Here is a 16372-nt window from a genome sequence, read left to right on the forward strand (position 1 = left end):
TCCTACTTAAGTTAATATGACCTAGCCTTAGATGTCAAAGATATGTTTGGTTCATTTCTGAAGGTTGCTTTCTCTTATTAAAATTAGAAGACGTGTTATTAATTTCCATTTGTTGCATCGTGGGAGTTATTGGATTTAGAGTATACAAATTGCCAACCAATGTACCAGAACAGATAATTTCCCTATTTTTCTTGACAACTATTTTGTCATCAAAAGAAACAGAATATCCATCCATAAAGAGTTTAGAAACTGAAATTAAGTTATTTCTAAAACTTGGTACATAAAGATAATTTCTCAGAATTATTTTTTTATTTCTATCAAAAGACAAATAAACATCTCCCACTGCAACTGCCGCCACTCTTGTAGCATTGCCCATGTAGATGGTAATCTCCCCTTCATGTAGTCGTCGAGTTTCCTGGAACCCCTGCAATGAATTACAGACATGATCAGCGGCTCCCATATATACACACCATATATTGGTAGATAACACCGCTAAACATGTTTTGACAACTAATGAATAAGATATACCTTCATTGTTCTTGTTTCTGCGAGGGCAGTCCGTTAAATGAGCCATCATCTTGAGGATATGATCCCTTACGGGTGTCCTCTCGGTCATGGCGGTTGTCATTAAGTTTCTCATGGCCTCCTGCCTTGCAGCCCGATTCTGATGTCCAAAGAGTTTCTTGAGATTGAGCATCATGTCATAGGCAGTGGATAGGGCCTGATGCTGATATTGCAGTACATTTGACATAGAAGCCAAAATGTAACACCACGCCATCTCATCTGCCTTAACCCATTTCCTATGACTGTCAATCTCCTCTCTACTAGAATCGCTATTAGGCACGCTAGGACAGACCTCAAGAAGTATGAACTTGTAGCCTTCAGCAGTTAAGACAATGTCCAAGTTTCTCTTCCAATCAATACAATTGGGTCCAGTAAGTTTGTTCTCTTTCAATATAACAGCAAGAGAATTGAAGACCATTTGAAATCCTAAGAATCACAAAATATTTGGTCAAAACTTAAGAATTTAAAATAATATTGATTCCTCAAACAATATCTTTTAAATTCACCAACACCTCAAAGCACCATGAATTTTGTATGCCACGATAGTGTGAACGTATACAAATTCAAACATTTGTAAGAGGGGGTTTTACCCATTAATTTTATTATCTTATCAACCTAACTTTATGACAAATAAAATTAATAGTTGGTTTTTCTTCTATCACACAAATAATAGCAGTGACTCAGATGGGGAGGATACTATTAAATGCGCCTAAGTGTATACCATTACTTGATACTTAATCCATTAAATAGGATTGTGCCCCTTTAGATGGAGAAGATCACACGCACCTAAATAACTTCCTATAATCATCCATAAAGGAAGTTTGATCTAGTGATCCGCAAACAAACTCATCTGATGTGGAGGAAGGCACTCAGCGCCAACGCGTAAGTTTGAATGCATCACTTACAAACCAGTAATAGAGACTGTGGAATTTTAATAATTCCTCTCCTACTTAGTTATTTAAAAAAAGGAATTTTAACATGCACACACACACAGCACAGCACACACATCATAGCATAAAAGGCAATAAATATGAAAACTAATTTTCCAACTATTATGGCCTCATCTATGGTTGTCCTCCGTATGCCGCTAACCCTAGCTGCCGCCAACTCTGGCTGTCGGCCCTAGGGTTTATTTCATTGCGTCCTTCTTGCTTCCTTTTCCGCTGTGCCTCTGGTCCTCAAATAGCACCACACCTCGTAAGGATATGATCTGCAATAAAATAAAATTTTACATTTATCGATCCTATATTCCATGAAGGAATGTACATGTAATCTAGATTGAACAAAAATATAAAATCCTAAAACTAATACAGCTCCTGCTGTATTTAATAATTACAATCATGCACATACATAAAATGCCCTCGACATGCCCGAGGGTCCAATCACACACAAACACAATAGGGTCATAATAGTTGGAACTAGGATGCCTACAATCACAAAGTTAATCTATTTGCATATCCTACTATTATACTGCCTAAATTTATGTATGAATAGCGCACAATTTAACTGAAAATCAAACACACAGAGGCAGAAAACTAGCTCTGATACAAAATTTTGGTCGCTACTTGAAATTCTGTTCTGCTTCCCCTGTACAAAAATTTGTACAAGCACAAAACTTTCCTAACAACCTATGTGTTCCTCATGAGTTAAACTTGAATTGGAAATGGAACTTAACATTTTTACTTCAAGTTCAACTCATGTGTTCTTAAGTAGTTAAAACTTGGATTGCAAATGATACTTAACATTATTAATCCAAGTTCATCCCATGTTACAGAAGTTGATTAAATATCTATTTCAAGGATTGGCTTCCAGGTTAAACATGGTGAGCCACTTGGCCTTCTTGGGTATGGGATCATCCACCACTTCCTAGACAAAGTCTTTCAAAGAAATTGGATATTTAAACTTCTTACAGCGACCCTAGGTTTAACTACAGAGATCTCAATAGTAGCACAAGATCAAAACACTAAACCGAAACACAATAATGGAATCGCTAGCCTCTTTTATTGGTATTCCAGGATCCATACAAAGAACATAAACTAATTAATTTGAAGCAGAAACAATTAATTAGTTATACCTTTCTTTGTAGCTAAAGATCTCTTGAACTTATGTTGTATTCCTCTCCTTCTCTTGGGCGTCGTGTGGGTGACGATCTACCAAGATGAAATCCACCCAAACAACTTCTTCTCCTCCAAGAAATTCAGCCACCAAGGGAAACCAAAATAGGAAACTTCCTACTCTTCTTCTTCCTCTCCAAGCAACCGGCCACAAGAAGATGCCACTTGATGTGCCGTCGGCCCTAAGGAAGAAAGCAAGGTGAAGAGGCCTCCTTCTTCTTCTTCTTCTCCGCCAAACAACCGGCCACCAAAGATGAAGAGAGGTGCCGCCGGCCTCAAGGGAGAAAGGGAGAAGAAGGGTCGGCCACCAAGGAATAGAAGAGGAGACTTAGGTTGTGTGTTACCCCATAAGGCACCATCTACCTCTCTTTTATAATCCTCGGTCATGGTAAAAAAAAAATTAATAACAACTAAAATCTCTCTCTTTTAAATTTCCTATTGTGATGGTTACAAAATGAAAGTTTTAAAATTAATCTCTCTCTTTTAAACATTGTAGATGACTACAAAAAATGAAAAAATTAAAATTAAAACTTTTCTTTTAAATCATGGTTACAAAAAAGGAAAGTTTTATCAAAATTAAAATCTCTCTTTTAAATACTACAAATAAGGAAATATTTTAACAAAATTAAAATCTCTCTTTTTAATCCTTTGTAGATAACTACAAAAGGAAATATTTTAAAATTTAAAACTCTCTTTTAAAACCATGTGGATGGCTATAAAAGGAAAGATTTTAATAAAAATAAAATCCCCTTTTAATCCTAATGGTCGGCCCCTAGCTTGGGCACCAAGCCATACTTTGGTCGGCCACTTGTTGGGCTCCAAGCTAATGCTTGGCCGGCCCTCTTGCATCAATCAAAGATGTGTCCGACCCATTACTTGGGTAAGAAGTAGACTTGGTGGATATAAAGCTTTATAGAGGGTACAACAGGGACCGAGAGGAGGAATTGATTTTGGTCTCCCGATGAGCTTGAGCTTCTTGTGTTCGCCCTGAACACCTAACTCAAGTTCATCAATAATAACTCATACCACTAAAGAGTTATTATTGAACTACCGCACCACTCCTATATTACATTATGGGCTCCTTCTTATTATGAGTACATTTATCTCCCTGTGTTTAAGATATAGAATGTCCATTAATTAAATGAGTTACTAACACTCACTTAATTAACATCTAGCTCCAAGAGTAGTACCACTCAACTTTATTGTCATGCCGGACTAGATCCACCTGCAGGGTTTACATGACAATCCTTATGAGCTCCTCAAGGGGACATCATCAACCTAGATTACTAGGACACAGTTTCCTTCTATAATCAACAACACACCATATAAATAATATTATTTCCCAACTTATCAGGCCTATTGATTTAACGAATAAATCTCACTCATTGATAAATTAAAGAAATAAATATTAAGTATATGTGATTGTTATTATATCGGGATTAAGAGTACGCACATCCATAATAATAGAGGTTATGTTCTTTTATGCTGTTAGTATAAAAGGAATAACCTCAAATGGTCCTGCTCAATACACACATAGTGTACTAGTGTAATTTTATAGTCAAGATAAACTAGTACCAAATTACACTATAACCATTCCAATGGTTTGTCCCAATCTATCTTGGTTGTGAACTACTATTTATAATTTATAAGGAACTGATAACATGATCTTCTGTGTGACACCACACACCATGTCATCTACAATATAAATTAAATGGGCAACTGCATTTAACTAAATGTAGACATTCGACCAATGTGATTCTTATTACAAAATAAATGTTCATTCAATAAATGTTCATTCAATAAATGTTCATACAAAAAGTTAGGCTTTTAGTATACATCCTAACACCTACATGATTTGTCGATCCTCTTACCTATAGGTTTGCTTCCTTCTAGATTTATCTATGATTATTTCCCAATATGTAGATATTTTCGCCATGATACAATATCATCTTTTTATTTCCCAATTAATTAATTATAATTATCATCTTGTTATTATAACTGATCCAGCCAAATACTATAGATGGTCAAGCCACCTATTAATGAACTTGCTAACGCACACTTCTCCTCAAAGGCCTTCGATGGAGAGGAAGAACGAACTTGAGAGACACCCGAAGATAGAGTTAGATTGGCAAGGGATGGATCCCGGGGTTACTCTAGTGCTCAAGTTAGGATTTGGTTGAGGTGGTATGTGAGAAGAAGAAGATGGAGAAGAAAGAGAAAACCTAGTCTAGGGTTTTGAGATTGGAATTTCCTTGTCATTACCTTTGTGAGTGTTTATATATTTGTAGAATGTCCACAAAGAACATAACATCATCATAGAAGGAGCGAGTGAGGGGACCAAATCTGACAGTCGTTTGTGGCCTTCCCATTCATTCAGCGCCACATGTTAGTAGGGGGCATCTAGGGGATCAATTTCAACAACCTTGTAACCGCTCCTCCACTCTTAAGATGTCATGTGCCCTGGAATATTCGCAGTCCTGGTTAGCAAGCCCGTGTAGGACATAGGCCTATCTTGAGGGTGAAAACAAGTGACGCCGATGTGAGGTGACCTTGAGAAAAGACAAAATCAAGATCTGAAGTCGAGACTGAGAGATGGTGTTGAGGCCTGGAGGTAATTCGAAAATGATATCGGGATCCAATGCTGAGAGAGGGTGTTGGCGACTGGGGCTAAGATAGAGATAATGTCGATAATTGAGAGTTGAGGCTGAGGTCGTGTCACCGATCGAGAGTCGAGACTGAGAGATGGTGCTGAGACTTGCGGCTAAGTCAAAGATGATGTCGGGATCCAATGTTGAGAGAGAATGTTGGCCATTGTAGCTGAGACAGAATGGTGTCAGCAATTAAGAGTCGTGAGAAAGATTGTGTTGGCGATTGAGAGTTGAGACCAAGAGATAGTGTTGAGATCTAGGGCTAAGTCAGAGATGATGTCGGGATCCAATGTTGAGAGGGGGTGTTGCCGAATGGGGCTTGGTAGAGATGGTGGCTACGATTGAGAGCCGAGACTGAGAGATGGTGTTGAGACTTAGAGTTAAGTTGATCGGACCTGAGCCTCCCCTGGCCTACATCTGATCATCTTTAGGTCATGCCTGACTCACTTTGATTTTGACTGACAACTTAGCATGACTATTGATCCACGAGAAATGTGGGGGCAGAAGGAAACAGCCACAACAATCACTAGAAACGAGGATTCATCTGTTATTATAAAACATATAATGCAATGTTATTCCCCAGTTAAGTGTTATCATGGTATTAAAGCCATCAGCACATCACTATGCAGGGTCTCGTATTACTTCCTCCTTGCCATCAATGTCGTAACCTTGGAGACTCCCTTCCTTGACCATCAGTGTTTACTCTTGCCATTATTGCTCATCTTCAAATTAGAGCACTAATCATTAGCACATGCACATCATTAAATGGCTTCTTTGGTAGTTACCCTGTCGTACCTTAAGACACAGATCATCCATGAACTATCTGGGTTTTTAATCTGACATTAAATGGTTCCAAAATCAATCGACATGTACATTCTGTAGATATCCTATCATCCAGAGTTCATATAGATCCTAGATCTAGTGTCTCACCCAATCTATCCTTCCTAATCTAGAGACGTTTGGTGTCTGTCAATCATCATCCATCTTCTAGGTCTTCTTCTACTAGGTTCATTCTTATCCTCCTATTCAAGTTGGTTTGATTCCTTTCAGATTTGTTTGCAATTATTTCCTAAGATACAATAGATATTTTCCTGATTCCCCTTGATACAATTAGTTTTCCTTCTAAATTTATGTTAACTTTATAAAAGAGGACTCATTTATTATCATTGTCAGATATCAGAGGCAATAACATTATTCCTCCACCAAATTCTATCATAAGATATTTTTTATGAATGGTAAGATTGTAGCAGATTCACTTCCCATGCATATAATAGTGTGAAATGATCCACAAGGCCCCGATTCCAAGAGCACAAAGTGTCTATGGTCATATACGCTGTCGCTGAAAACACTTGTAACAGCATCTGGGGAATCCTTGGACAAAAGGATATACCATGAGGACTTCATTCTCAAAGTGGAATTACCTGGATTACACAAGGTCTAGTCAATATTATAAAAAAAAAAAAAGGATGAGCTCAGCACAATATGAATATTGCCTTTTTATATACGACCTTTTCTAGCTGCGACATTCTTCATTATGTTTTCCCACAGAAGTTCTTTGGAATTAATCTTGGACATTTTGTCATTGTTCCCTACTATGGAAAGTTCTTTATTATTAAGCGACATGACTCTGAGGGATTATCCTATCTCCATATCTCAAGGTTTGTTTATTTAGAAAATAATGGCATATACTTCGTTTTATAGTTTGCAGATTCTGAAGAGCTTTCTCTCTTCATCAGAGGTTTCTATAATTCCTATATGAGCTGAGAAGACTTCGCCTAAGGATTGAAAACTTACTTGGTTGCTTAAGTATCTAGCCTTAAGAATGATGTCTCCTGGTCAACCGCAAAAAGGCTTATTGTCTAGCATTTGTACCACACAATAGATCTTTACCATTGTTGATCCATGAGTGACTGGGTCATTGGAGCATTTATTAACATAATTTTTTTGTGGTCAACTTTTCCTTTGTTTATCTTCTGACATTTGATGCTTTTTCTTCAAATATTCTAATATTAGACTGATTTATGTTATCACTAAATACATTTTTATTACTTTCATCTCAATCCTGGTATTTTAAAGAAACTCTATGTTCTGAGAGAGAGAGAGGTATTCCCTGATTAGCAGTGATGGAACTAATACTAAACTTAATGCAAAATCAATCATACACTTCCAAACGAGGAGATTTGGTAATGTTTTCGTATGCTAGTATGGTTAACTGATTTTTAGTTTTGGATCTTGTTTTAAGAAATAAATTTAACCATTCTGATTATTTAATTTCTAATGCAGGTATTCTTTTGTTTGTTTTTGGGAACTGCCTTAACTTCATCTCCTATGCATATGCTTCCCAGGTAAAGTTGCATGTCATTCTCTTTTGAGCAAATGATGAGATTCATCTAACATGAATTGGTAATGCAATTTTTTTTTAAGGTTTATCTATTCCTCAACATTGGTAACTGAAAGTTGTTTTGAGGTATTGGTATATGAATCTCATGGAAGTGGATATGCTTTGATGTTCTGATCATAAGGATATTGACGGGAAGTAGATGTTTCATCAACCAAGTTGTTACAGTTCCAAAGTATTTCCTTTCTCGATATTTTATTTTCTTAACAGTAGTTTTTTATTATTAGAATATGATCAGAAAATGATTTGATTCAGAGAAACAAATATTTTTCTTGATTGGCTTCATGGTGCTTCTATTTCTGATGGAATCAAAACTCACTTCCTTCGTACCCTCATTGTGTTGAGAAATAGAGGTTAAACCTATCCAAGTTTCATTTTTAGTTAGAGAAAGGTCAAATACTATTCTTGTGTTAACTTCTTGCATAAGGAACGTTGGCAACAATAGAGTTTAAACCATGAAGCTTGTGGTTTCACTGAGCAGGATATTTCATGTTCTGTAATTACAGTCTCTTCTTGCAGCTTTGGGATCAATTTCATGTTCTCTAATATTGGATTTACTTATTTTGTGCTAAATAAGACTGTGTCAGCCAACTAACTCATTTCAATAAATTGATTTAATAAGGATTAATTCGTTTGCCGTTGAAATATGTTTATGACAATTTGTTGTAGAGTCTTGGTGTCGACAATTTTTATTGTTTTCAGAAATATGTTTTTTTAAGTATCTTTGGGAAATCATTAATCGATTTCTTAAAGTTAGATTTTTTCTTGTGGAGGGAAGAAATATCATGGTATCTTTGGGAAATCATCAATCGGCCGGTACCACCACTTGCAGATGTGGATTTCCTTAAAGCTAGATTTTCTCTTGTGGATGGTAGAAATATCGAATGATCGTACTAAAATGATATTTCATCCTTCTTTTTTTTCAGTATACTCTCTAAAGTAGTTGCTTGTTAAATATTGTAGCTTAGTATTCCTTCTAAATTGCTTTATACTGCTGTTCATAGTTGACATCAATTAATATTTTTATAACTAAGGGTGGGGGAAAATATTAAAATTTTGATATACCGTACATATCGTATAGAAATATATTGAATCATACTAATTTAACGGTATACTTAAAAAATTCAGAATAGTATAATATTGTATCAAAATTTTTTATATCGATACCAGTATAAAATTTGTCAAAATTTTGATATCGAAATTTAACTATATACAGTATGAAATTTGTATCATACCGAAAATTGGTATGATATCAATATGAATTTTTGTTATACTAAATTTTTAATAAGACATATAATTTAAATTTCGGTATAACTTACGGAACTACCCTGTTTATAGGTATCCAGAATTCTCATTTCAGTTTCTTAAAATGTTATATCCAACTTATCCATTTTGTTTGTACAAGCCAGCCTCTTTTGTTGGACTTATCTTTTTGTCCCTAAACACCAAATATGACTTCAATAGTTGTTATAAATTATAATGTCAGGAAAGGAGAAACCCTTGTTTTGATTTCTGGCCAAGATAGTCCTTACTGGCGCAGGCGGCTTCCATTTTCCTATGCCACTGTTTCTGGTGCTATTGGTTCCTGCTCAGTCCTATTTGCATAGTCTTTGTAAGTGGGCTTCTTTAAGTAGAATATCAACTGTAGAGTAGTAGATTCGCCACAGCCTTTCTTGAAATGTTATTACTTGCAGTTTCTGAGATGTTTCACGTTTACACATTTTATAATCACTCTTTCCAGGTCTAATATTCTAAGATTAACCAGGAGCGGCAATCATCAGTTCCATTTTACCTAGTGTATGCTGTTATTGTTCTTTACCACAGCAGGATTTTGGGTAAGGGCATCAATTAGTTGAAAATAAATTTGCAATTTTCTTTTCCTTAAATTGCTGGGAAGATTGAATGAAGGATTGTCTCATTGTTATGCAATCCTCATTGTCCCTATGTTTCAGATTGCGTGGACCTTCTTCTCTATCTGTACAGGATTTGTATATTTTCAGGAGTATCAAGCGAGCACTTATATGTGTAACTCGGTTTCTGTTGGTCCGATATAGAAGTTAATTTGCTTCGTCCTGAGAAACTAACTCAAAATGGTTTGGCAGGTGTTTAATATGTTAAGAGTCACTATGTTTTTTTTTTTTGGAATTGCACTTATTTTCATTGGAATTTTTTTTGTTAGCACCTGATAATTCAAATGGTAGGAACATGTCATTTCATTCATCCTTGGTGTCAGCTTAACTGACTTGGCTAACAAATTCTAGGAAGTAAAATAAAGGATTCTTCCTCTTTGCCTTCTTCAGCTCAAGGCTTTCCAACTGATATGAACAGGTATATGATAACTTATCATTATGGTGAATATGTAGAAGAAAACCTATTTTGCATCCTAGACAAATGTTGGTATCCTACTGCAGACTTGCTAAACTTTCATCGGAAGAAACTGGAGTGAGTGATGTGAGTTCATTTGCACAAACAATGCTGGCTAAAGCAAAACCTATGTTGTTGAAAGCATAGGTATTTCTTCCAAAAAAAGGAGACATTTCTTATTTATGAGATGCACTACAATCTTCAAGTCTTCTTTCAGGCTGCTGGTTCTCTGCCACTTGGTCTTGGTGAGGACTCAATTAATGCTTCTTCAGTATTTGCAATGCCTATGTTGGCTTCAAGAACAAGAGGTTTCAGACCAACCCTCTTTGATCGACCAAAGTTCATTCCTCCAAGGAACTCAGGAAAGAACTACTCTTGAACAGAAGATGAAATGGCGGACGCAAGGTCGTTGTTGTCAACCCTTATTTCAGGGCCCCTCTAGGACTACCCTATGCAATCTAGAAGGGAGGTAGATCACGAGGACTTCGTCCAACACAATGACCCTTCTAGAGATGGATGATTAAACTCTAATTCTTAAAAAAAACCTTCTTCGTCGATTTAGGTGCAAAACTATTGATTGGTCTCAAATCACCATTGGTCTCAAATCACCAAATAAGATTTTTCAATAGGTTACACTCTACATATATTTTGCAAAATGGTCGCTCATGTGACCATTTACTAAAAGTTGAGTTCTATGTCAATAACATATTCATCTTCCAAGTTATGTAAGTTCTATGTCTATGGAATCGTCTCCTCCGTGTTGACCTTGGGACGGGTTGGCGGGGGCGCTGGGGGCGAGCGTATTCGCCTGTTTTTTTTTTTTTTGCCACAATGTCTATGGAATCGCTCATTTGTTAAGTTTTATGTCTATTAGTTATGTTAATGAAAATACAAAGGAAGAGACAAGCATGTACAACTTCTCTGTCTTTGGCAGCGAGATCTATAATTGCCTATAGGAGTTAGAAAGTGTGCTCACGAATACATGAACTCCCATAATCTGAAAAAAAAATATTTTAAAAAAAAATCTGCTTATGCAGTTCACCAGCAAGGAGATTCCTCTAAAACTTTCTACCTGAACTATCCGTAAATAAATTGTCCCAGAACAGTTCCATTCATCCTGTTATAGGTTAATTGCAATCAGAAACTGTGCTAGCATTATTTTTGCAAAGATGAGCTTAACAATTGCATCTTCATAGTCGAATTGAATAACTGAAAGAAAATACCGGAAGCAGAAAAACTTATTGAAAGTTGCTCACACCAAAGATCTATGCAGAAGAAGAAATAATTCACAAATCAATGATAATTTGAATGATAAGTTGTACAACGAAATTTTATCCCTGTATGCCTACCTTACATCCACATTCAGATGCAAGTTATTTCACTCTGTGACACTAAAGTTCTTGAAGATAAAGAATCAATGCAGATCCTTCCAGTCACATAATAAATAACACTTCAATGCATAACTATGGAATGATAACAAACAAATTACTGAATAGTTAGCTGCAACTCAGAATGAACCTTTTTCATCCTTCCCAAATTTGCTTTAGATTCACTCTCCCTAAATGCTTTCAACAGTTCAGAAACCTTTGATGCTAAACAAACTTGCTCCAGTGTACTTTGCAAATTTTCTTGTCTGCTTGATTGCTTTGTTGAATTTGGTAGAGTAAGTGGAAGAACAATTCTTGAATTCTCAGTGCGTTGTTCCTTTGGAACCCCATATTGGTCGACCATGCCAATACTGTCAATTTGTCTTCCTTCATCAAGATTATTATCCAAATGCTGATCTCTTTTTGTAGAGTTTTCTTGGACTCCCTCAGTTGTGACTTGCTCTGAAGAGAGGTAGGTACCAGGCAGTTTTTCACATTTTGTGCTCCAACAATGTTTTTCCTTTGACAAATCTAGTTTATCATCATCAATGGCTGCAGAAGCATGATTCCAACAGTAGCCATTGTTGTTGTCGTCCAAATTCAGTTCAATCAAGTGCAAATCACTATCTTCTGAGTCAGTTTCATCATTTTCTTCATCTAGATCTTTATTGTCCATAATTAGCTTACCTAGGCTACTGCTTTGGTGCACCATTTGTCTTGGGCGATCATTTTCCATGTCACAAATAAGATTCCATGGCTCATTTTCTGTTTCTTTTGTTCTTTTAGTTACTAGAAATGCCTCAAGCTGGCACCTCAATTGGTCAACAGCTGCATTCTTCTCTTCATATTGATATTTGGCTTCACATAGCTTCATCTGAACTCTTTCTTCGCGCAATTCATCTGCGAGCTGAAGCATTTGTCTCTCCTTGTCCAGCTCTTCTCTTGCCTTTACAGATTCCCACTTCAGCTCTTCTACTTCAGCCTTGTCATCACCGATTTCTTTAATCATCTGACCACAGAATTGTTCGATCATTTCCCTTGTTTTCCTCTCACTGTCCAGGTTTTCACATGCTTCTGCCAGTGAAGAATTAACTTTGTCTAGTTCAACTCTGAGTTTTTTATTCTCCCACTCAGCTCTTCTTCTTAATTTCCTTTCAGTCTCAAGTCCCTCAATTATAGGCTGAAAAGAAAGTCTTATTCCTTCTTGCTTCTTTTTCTTCCATGTTCTTTTTTCTTCCACGATCTGGTTCAAAAGATGAAGAAATTTACTTTCCTCAGATTCTTTCTCATGGACAAGCTGATCAACTGAGACAAGTGCCTGGCTTAATTGGCAGTAAATGATTCTAGCAAGAGAGATTGCAGAATCTGGCTTCTTATGCAATCCACATAGCCGGATGAATATTTTCATGAGTTTTTTTGTAGTAACCAAATTACTACGTAATTCATACGAATGTTTCTCACCTCCTACAGGTGAGCCTATTGAAGTGAGACCCTGGAGAGAAGTTTCAGTCTGCAAAACATGAGAGCTTGTCACTTACTAACATAGAAGGAAGAGGGAAATATGTTAACATTACTTTCAAACTTAACTTTGGAGGTGAATTTCTCAGGTAAAAAAGGTACTTAATATAAGAACTTAGAGAGGGAGAGAAGAGACGAACAGCTTTGTCTAATTTCAGTATCATGAAGTCTGATGTTGCTCCTAGAAGTCCTGGCAACAGCAAGATCAAAAGTACCGGATTGTATTGAATGTTGTTCAGTTTATGGTTGATTTAGATCTACTGAGCTACTACCATGATTTTTGACTCTTTTGAATAATCTAAATTAAGTGGAAGAGAGATTTGAAAGAAAATCCATAATGGAATCATACTGCTCAGAATACATTCATAATTTTACAGACTCAAAAATTTCACAATCTTCTTGTAAATTCTCAAACTCAGTTATAATCGAATTTAACACAGTTCCCTTAAACTTCTTTGAGCACAGATAAAAAAGATGGTCATAACCATTTTTCATGGTAAGAAAAGGGCATCCAGAAGAGTTTTCTTACCTCCATTAAATTGGGTTTATCAGAAGGTACCCTACTGTTCTTCTGGCTTCCATATTTTTGGCGAATTGGTTGTAACATTTGCCTATGGTTGCTCGATCTCCACTGGTTCAGCATCTACAAGATAACAAACAAATCGAAAAACATGCTCAAAGATAGATAACTTCAACTACCTAGAAGCAAATGCAAAAGATGGAAAATAGAGAACTTACTTCTGATGCTGAGAAATTTTCCTGATTGCATATATGACGACGAACAGAAACATCTGCCACACACCCTGAATTTGTCACTCTCCTGGTCGTTGGCATCGATCTCATGCCCTGTAAATCCTTGAATTTTCCTTGCGGAGTGTGGCTCAGTGTCCAGAGAGCATTAGCCAGCTTCCTAGCTGATAGAGGAACTCGCGTTTGTTTGCCACCATTTGCGGAAAGCAGGTGCTTTGGCGATTCATGAGAGCCGGTAACGCATTGTGGTGATCTAGCATGGTCTCTCCACAAGGGAACTGGCGTCGTCGACCCTTTCTTCTTGGAGATCAACACTTTCCTCTTAAAACAGTGAGTCTTCGAGAATGAACTCGATGAACATGATGAGGTGACTAGCTTTGGCCCAGTGCAATATCCATCAAAAAAGGCGTTGGTACCTGAATTATGCCTTGGCATTCTGCAGCAACCCACTCTCCGAGATCCAGAAAAATCAAAGATGCAAGACCAAATGCTATTGCAGGAAAAAGAGATGAAGATGAAGACGCGCGAGAAAAGCGCTGGGAGGGAGGAATCGACAAAGGGAAAGCTACCGACAGTCGATGAAATGTTCGCCTAGATTTATGGGAAATCTTGGAAAGAAGCTACATGGACATTTCGAATGATTAGAGGCAGGAAAGCAAAAGAACGATGGCAAACAGTACAGTTTCAGTAAGTATTTCTGAGAATACTACAATCAGGTCACGAAAGATGAATGGCGAGATTGAACTCCGACAGAGCGAAGAAGACAGCCTTCTTTCTTCTATGAGGAGTTGTATGGATCCAAACGATAAAGAAAAAGAACGATAAAGATGTCAAAGACAACGGCGCAAGGGACGAGGAGGAAATGAAACCCCACTTTGGAGAAAGCGAGACGCTTCCATTCTCTAACACTGGAAGACCCCGGCGAATGATTAAAGATCGCACTTTGGGACGGAAAAACCTTCGATTCCGGTCAAAAATTCCTCCCGCCGATTCCTTCCTTGCTTCCTTCCGCGAACGGGATGGTGATGATGATGATGATGGCGGCGGCAGAAGGAGAGGTGGACGGTTCTTAAAGGGCGCAGTGGCGGAGGGAGAGCGCAGACACACGAGTGGACGTCGACTCCGCTCCTCGAAACCCTCCCAGTCCTACGATTCCGAATCTTTAAACAGAACAAAAATTCCCAGTTTTACTACGCCCTAGCCGCTGTTCATCTTCTCTGTAATTTCTTAATCCTTCATCACGCGAGATCCGTCCAAAATGGAAACTTGATCGCCTTCCAAAGTAAACGAGCAGGCAGTGAACCTTCTGGTAATCATCCTTTATCGTCTCCTTATGAAAATGACAAGTCGCCTGCCTCGAAAGAAAACAAACGCTCGATGTTAAAAAGAAGATGGCAGGATTAAGAAGATATTGGCAGACAAACTGAAGTATCAAGATACGATCCACAAAAGCATGCCGCTGCCCTGTTCAGATCCAACGCATCCCGTTCTCGGCGATCGGACTCGAGCTAATCTAATAAAAATTCCGCCCACGCGATGACATGACTCGAACAAATCACCGAATGGAGAAGTTAGGGCAGGCACTCGGCGCCATTTCTTGCCTGCTGCCGTCGATAGGGTAGGGATGCGGTGTCACTCCCGCGCCCATGCTCCGCCTTGCCCCACTCCGCGTTGAACCACTAATTGTTAGCTTATCGACGTTTGTTGAGTGGCACTGTGGCAGTGCTTAATAATGGCGGAGCTGTCGTAGTAGATGGGGGCATGGGATTTTGATCAAAATAGCACTTGTTTCGGTCCCCCACAGTTCACGGTTGCTGTATGCAAAGCAAGACGACGAGAATGGGGATCCATCGAGTATGAGATGTGATAAATGGATTCAGTAACACGGATTTGAAATTCAAGTATGGAAGGATGATTTTTATACAGAACAAGACAGTATTTTTTATCTGTAGAATTCCATAATATTAGGAGTTCGAGATTGAAATCCTTCCTTTGATCGATTTCTTTTTCTTTCGGGGAACGGATCGTGTTGCAGCGGGAGGAGACGATGCATATGCTCCGCTGGACGATCATTGAATCGGGTCGATAAGTTACACAGTAAAAAAACACAGAAAAGTAGGTACGAAGATTGATAGGGAATTATGTGAATCCGCACCAACTTGGCCTCATGCTTTTGGAAGATTAAAATTTATTATATATATTTTTTAAAATATATATTTAATTAGATTTGTCCTAAAAAATAAATTATATCATCGGTGTATAAAAACTAGTCAAAATATATTCTGCACTCAAATTAAAGTTAGCAACGTGCGTAAAAGTTATTATTGTTATGATCAAAATTATTCATATATCTCCTTAACTGTATGATTTTATTTACTTTAGATCTAAAATTTTATATATTTCTTATATTTTTATTGTGTGGTTTTGATTGTATTCCTAATATTTTTTTCATCACCTAGGATTTAGGTTTTCAAGATTTCAGCTAAGCATGTCATCCTTGATGTACTTTAACTTTTCGCTTATAATTCACTCTTCTAGAAATCCCCACCTCCTTTTATTCAAGCCCACTATGTGTAGGATCGATAACGTACTAGGTGGGGAGGTGAATAACACTCGTGATTTTTTTTATTTTTCAAAAAACATAAAGTA

At 37.4% G+C, this 16372-nt stretch overlaps 1 protein-coding gene and 1 pseudogene across 1 annotated transcript; one reads left to right on the forward strand and one right to left on the reverse strand.

Annotated features, from left to right (window-relative positions):
- The first annotated feature begins 9211 nt into the window (after positions 1 to 9211).
- LOC122019455 lies at positions 9212 to 10826 on the forward strand (annotated as a pseudogene).
- A 544-nt stretch (positions 10827 to 11370) lies between these two features.
- Positions 11371 to 15402, reverse strand: LOC122019961. Its single transcript, XM_042577625.1, has 3 exons — positions 13712 to 15402; positions 13503 to 13616; positions 11371 to 12965 (listed from the first exon to the last, which is right to left on the reverse strand). Exons 1-3 carry the CDS (start codon positions 14156 to 14158, stop codon positions 11574 to 11576), a joined length of 1953 nt encoding a protein of 650 aa, XP_042433559.1. The 5' UTR covers positions 14159 to 15402; the 3' UTR covers positions 11371 to 11573.
- Between the last annotated feature and the right edge of the window lie 970 nt (positions 15403 to 16372).

The sequence above is a fragment of the Zingiber officinale genome, chromosome 9A, assembly GCF_018446385.1.
Source record: "Zingiber officinale cultivar Zhangliang chromosome 9A, Zo_v1.1, whole genome shotgun sequence".
Classification (NCBI taxonomy): Eukaryota; Viridiplantae; Streptophyta; class Magnoliopsida; order Zingiberales; family Zingiberaceae; genus Zingiber; species Zingiber officinale.

What these genes read in the sequence shown, in the direction of transcription:
- LOC122019961 (XM_042577625.1), bottom strand. Translation starts at nt 14,158, where the DNA reads ATGCCAAGGCATAATTCAGGTACCAACGCCTTTTTTGATGGATATTGC. An exon ending in AAAATTTCTCAGCATCAGAA is followed by an intron (nt 13,617 to 13,711) that starts GTAAGTTCTCTA and finishes GTTATCTTGTAG; the next exon opens with ATGCTGAACCAGTGGAGATC. An exon ending in ATAAACCCAATTTAATGGAG is followed by an intron (nt 12,966 to 13,502) that starts GTAAGAAAACTC and finishes CATGTTTTGCAG; the next exon opens with ACTGAAACTTCTCTCCAGGG.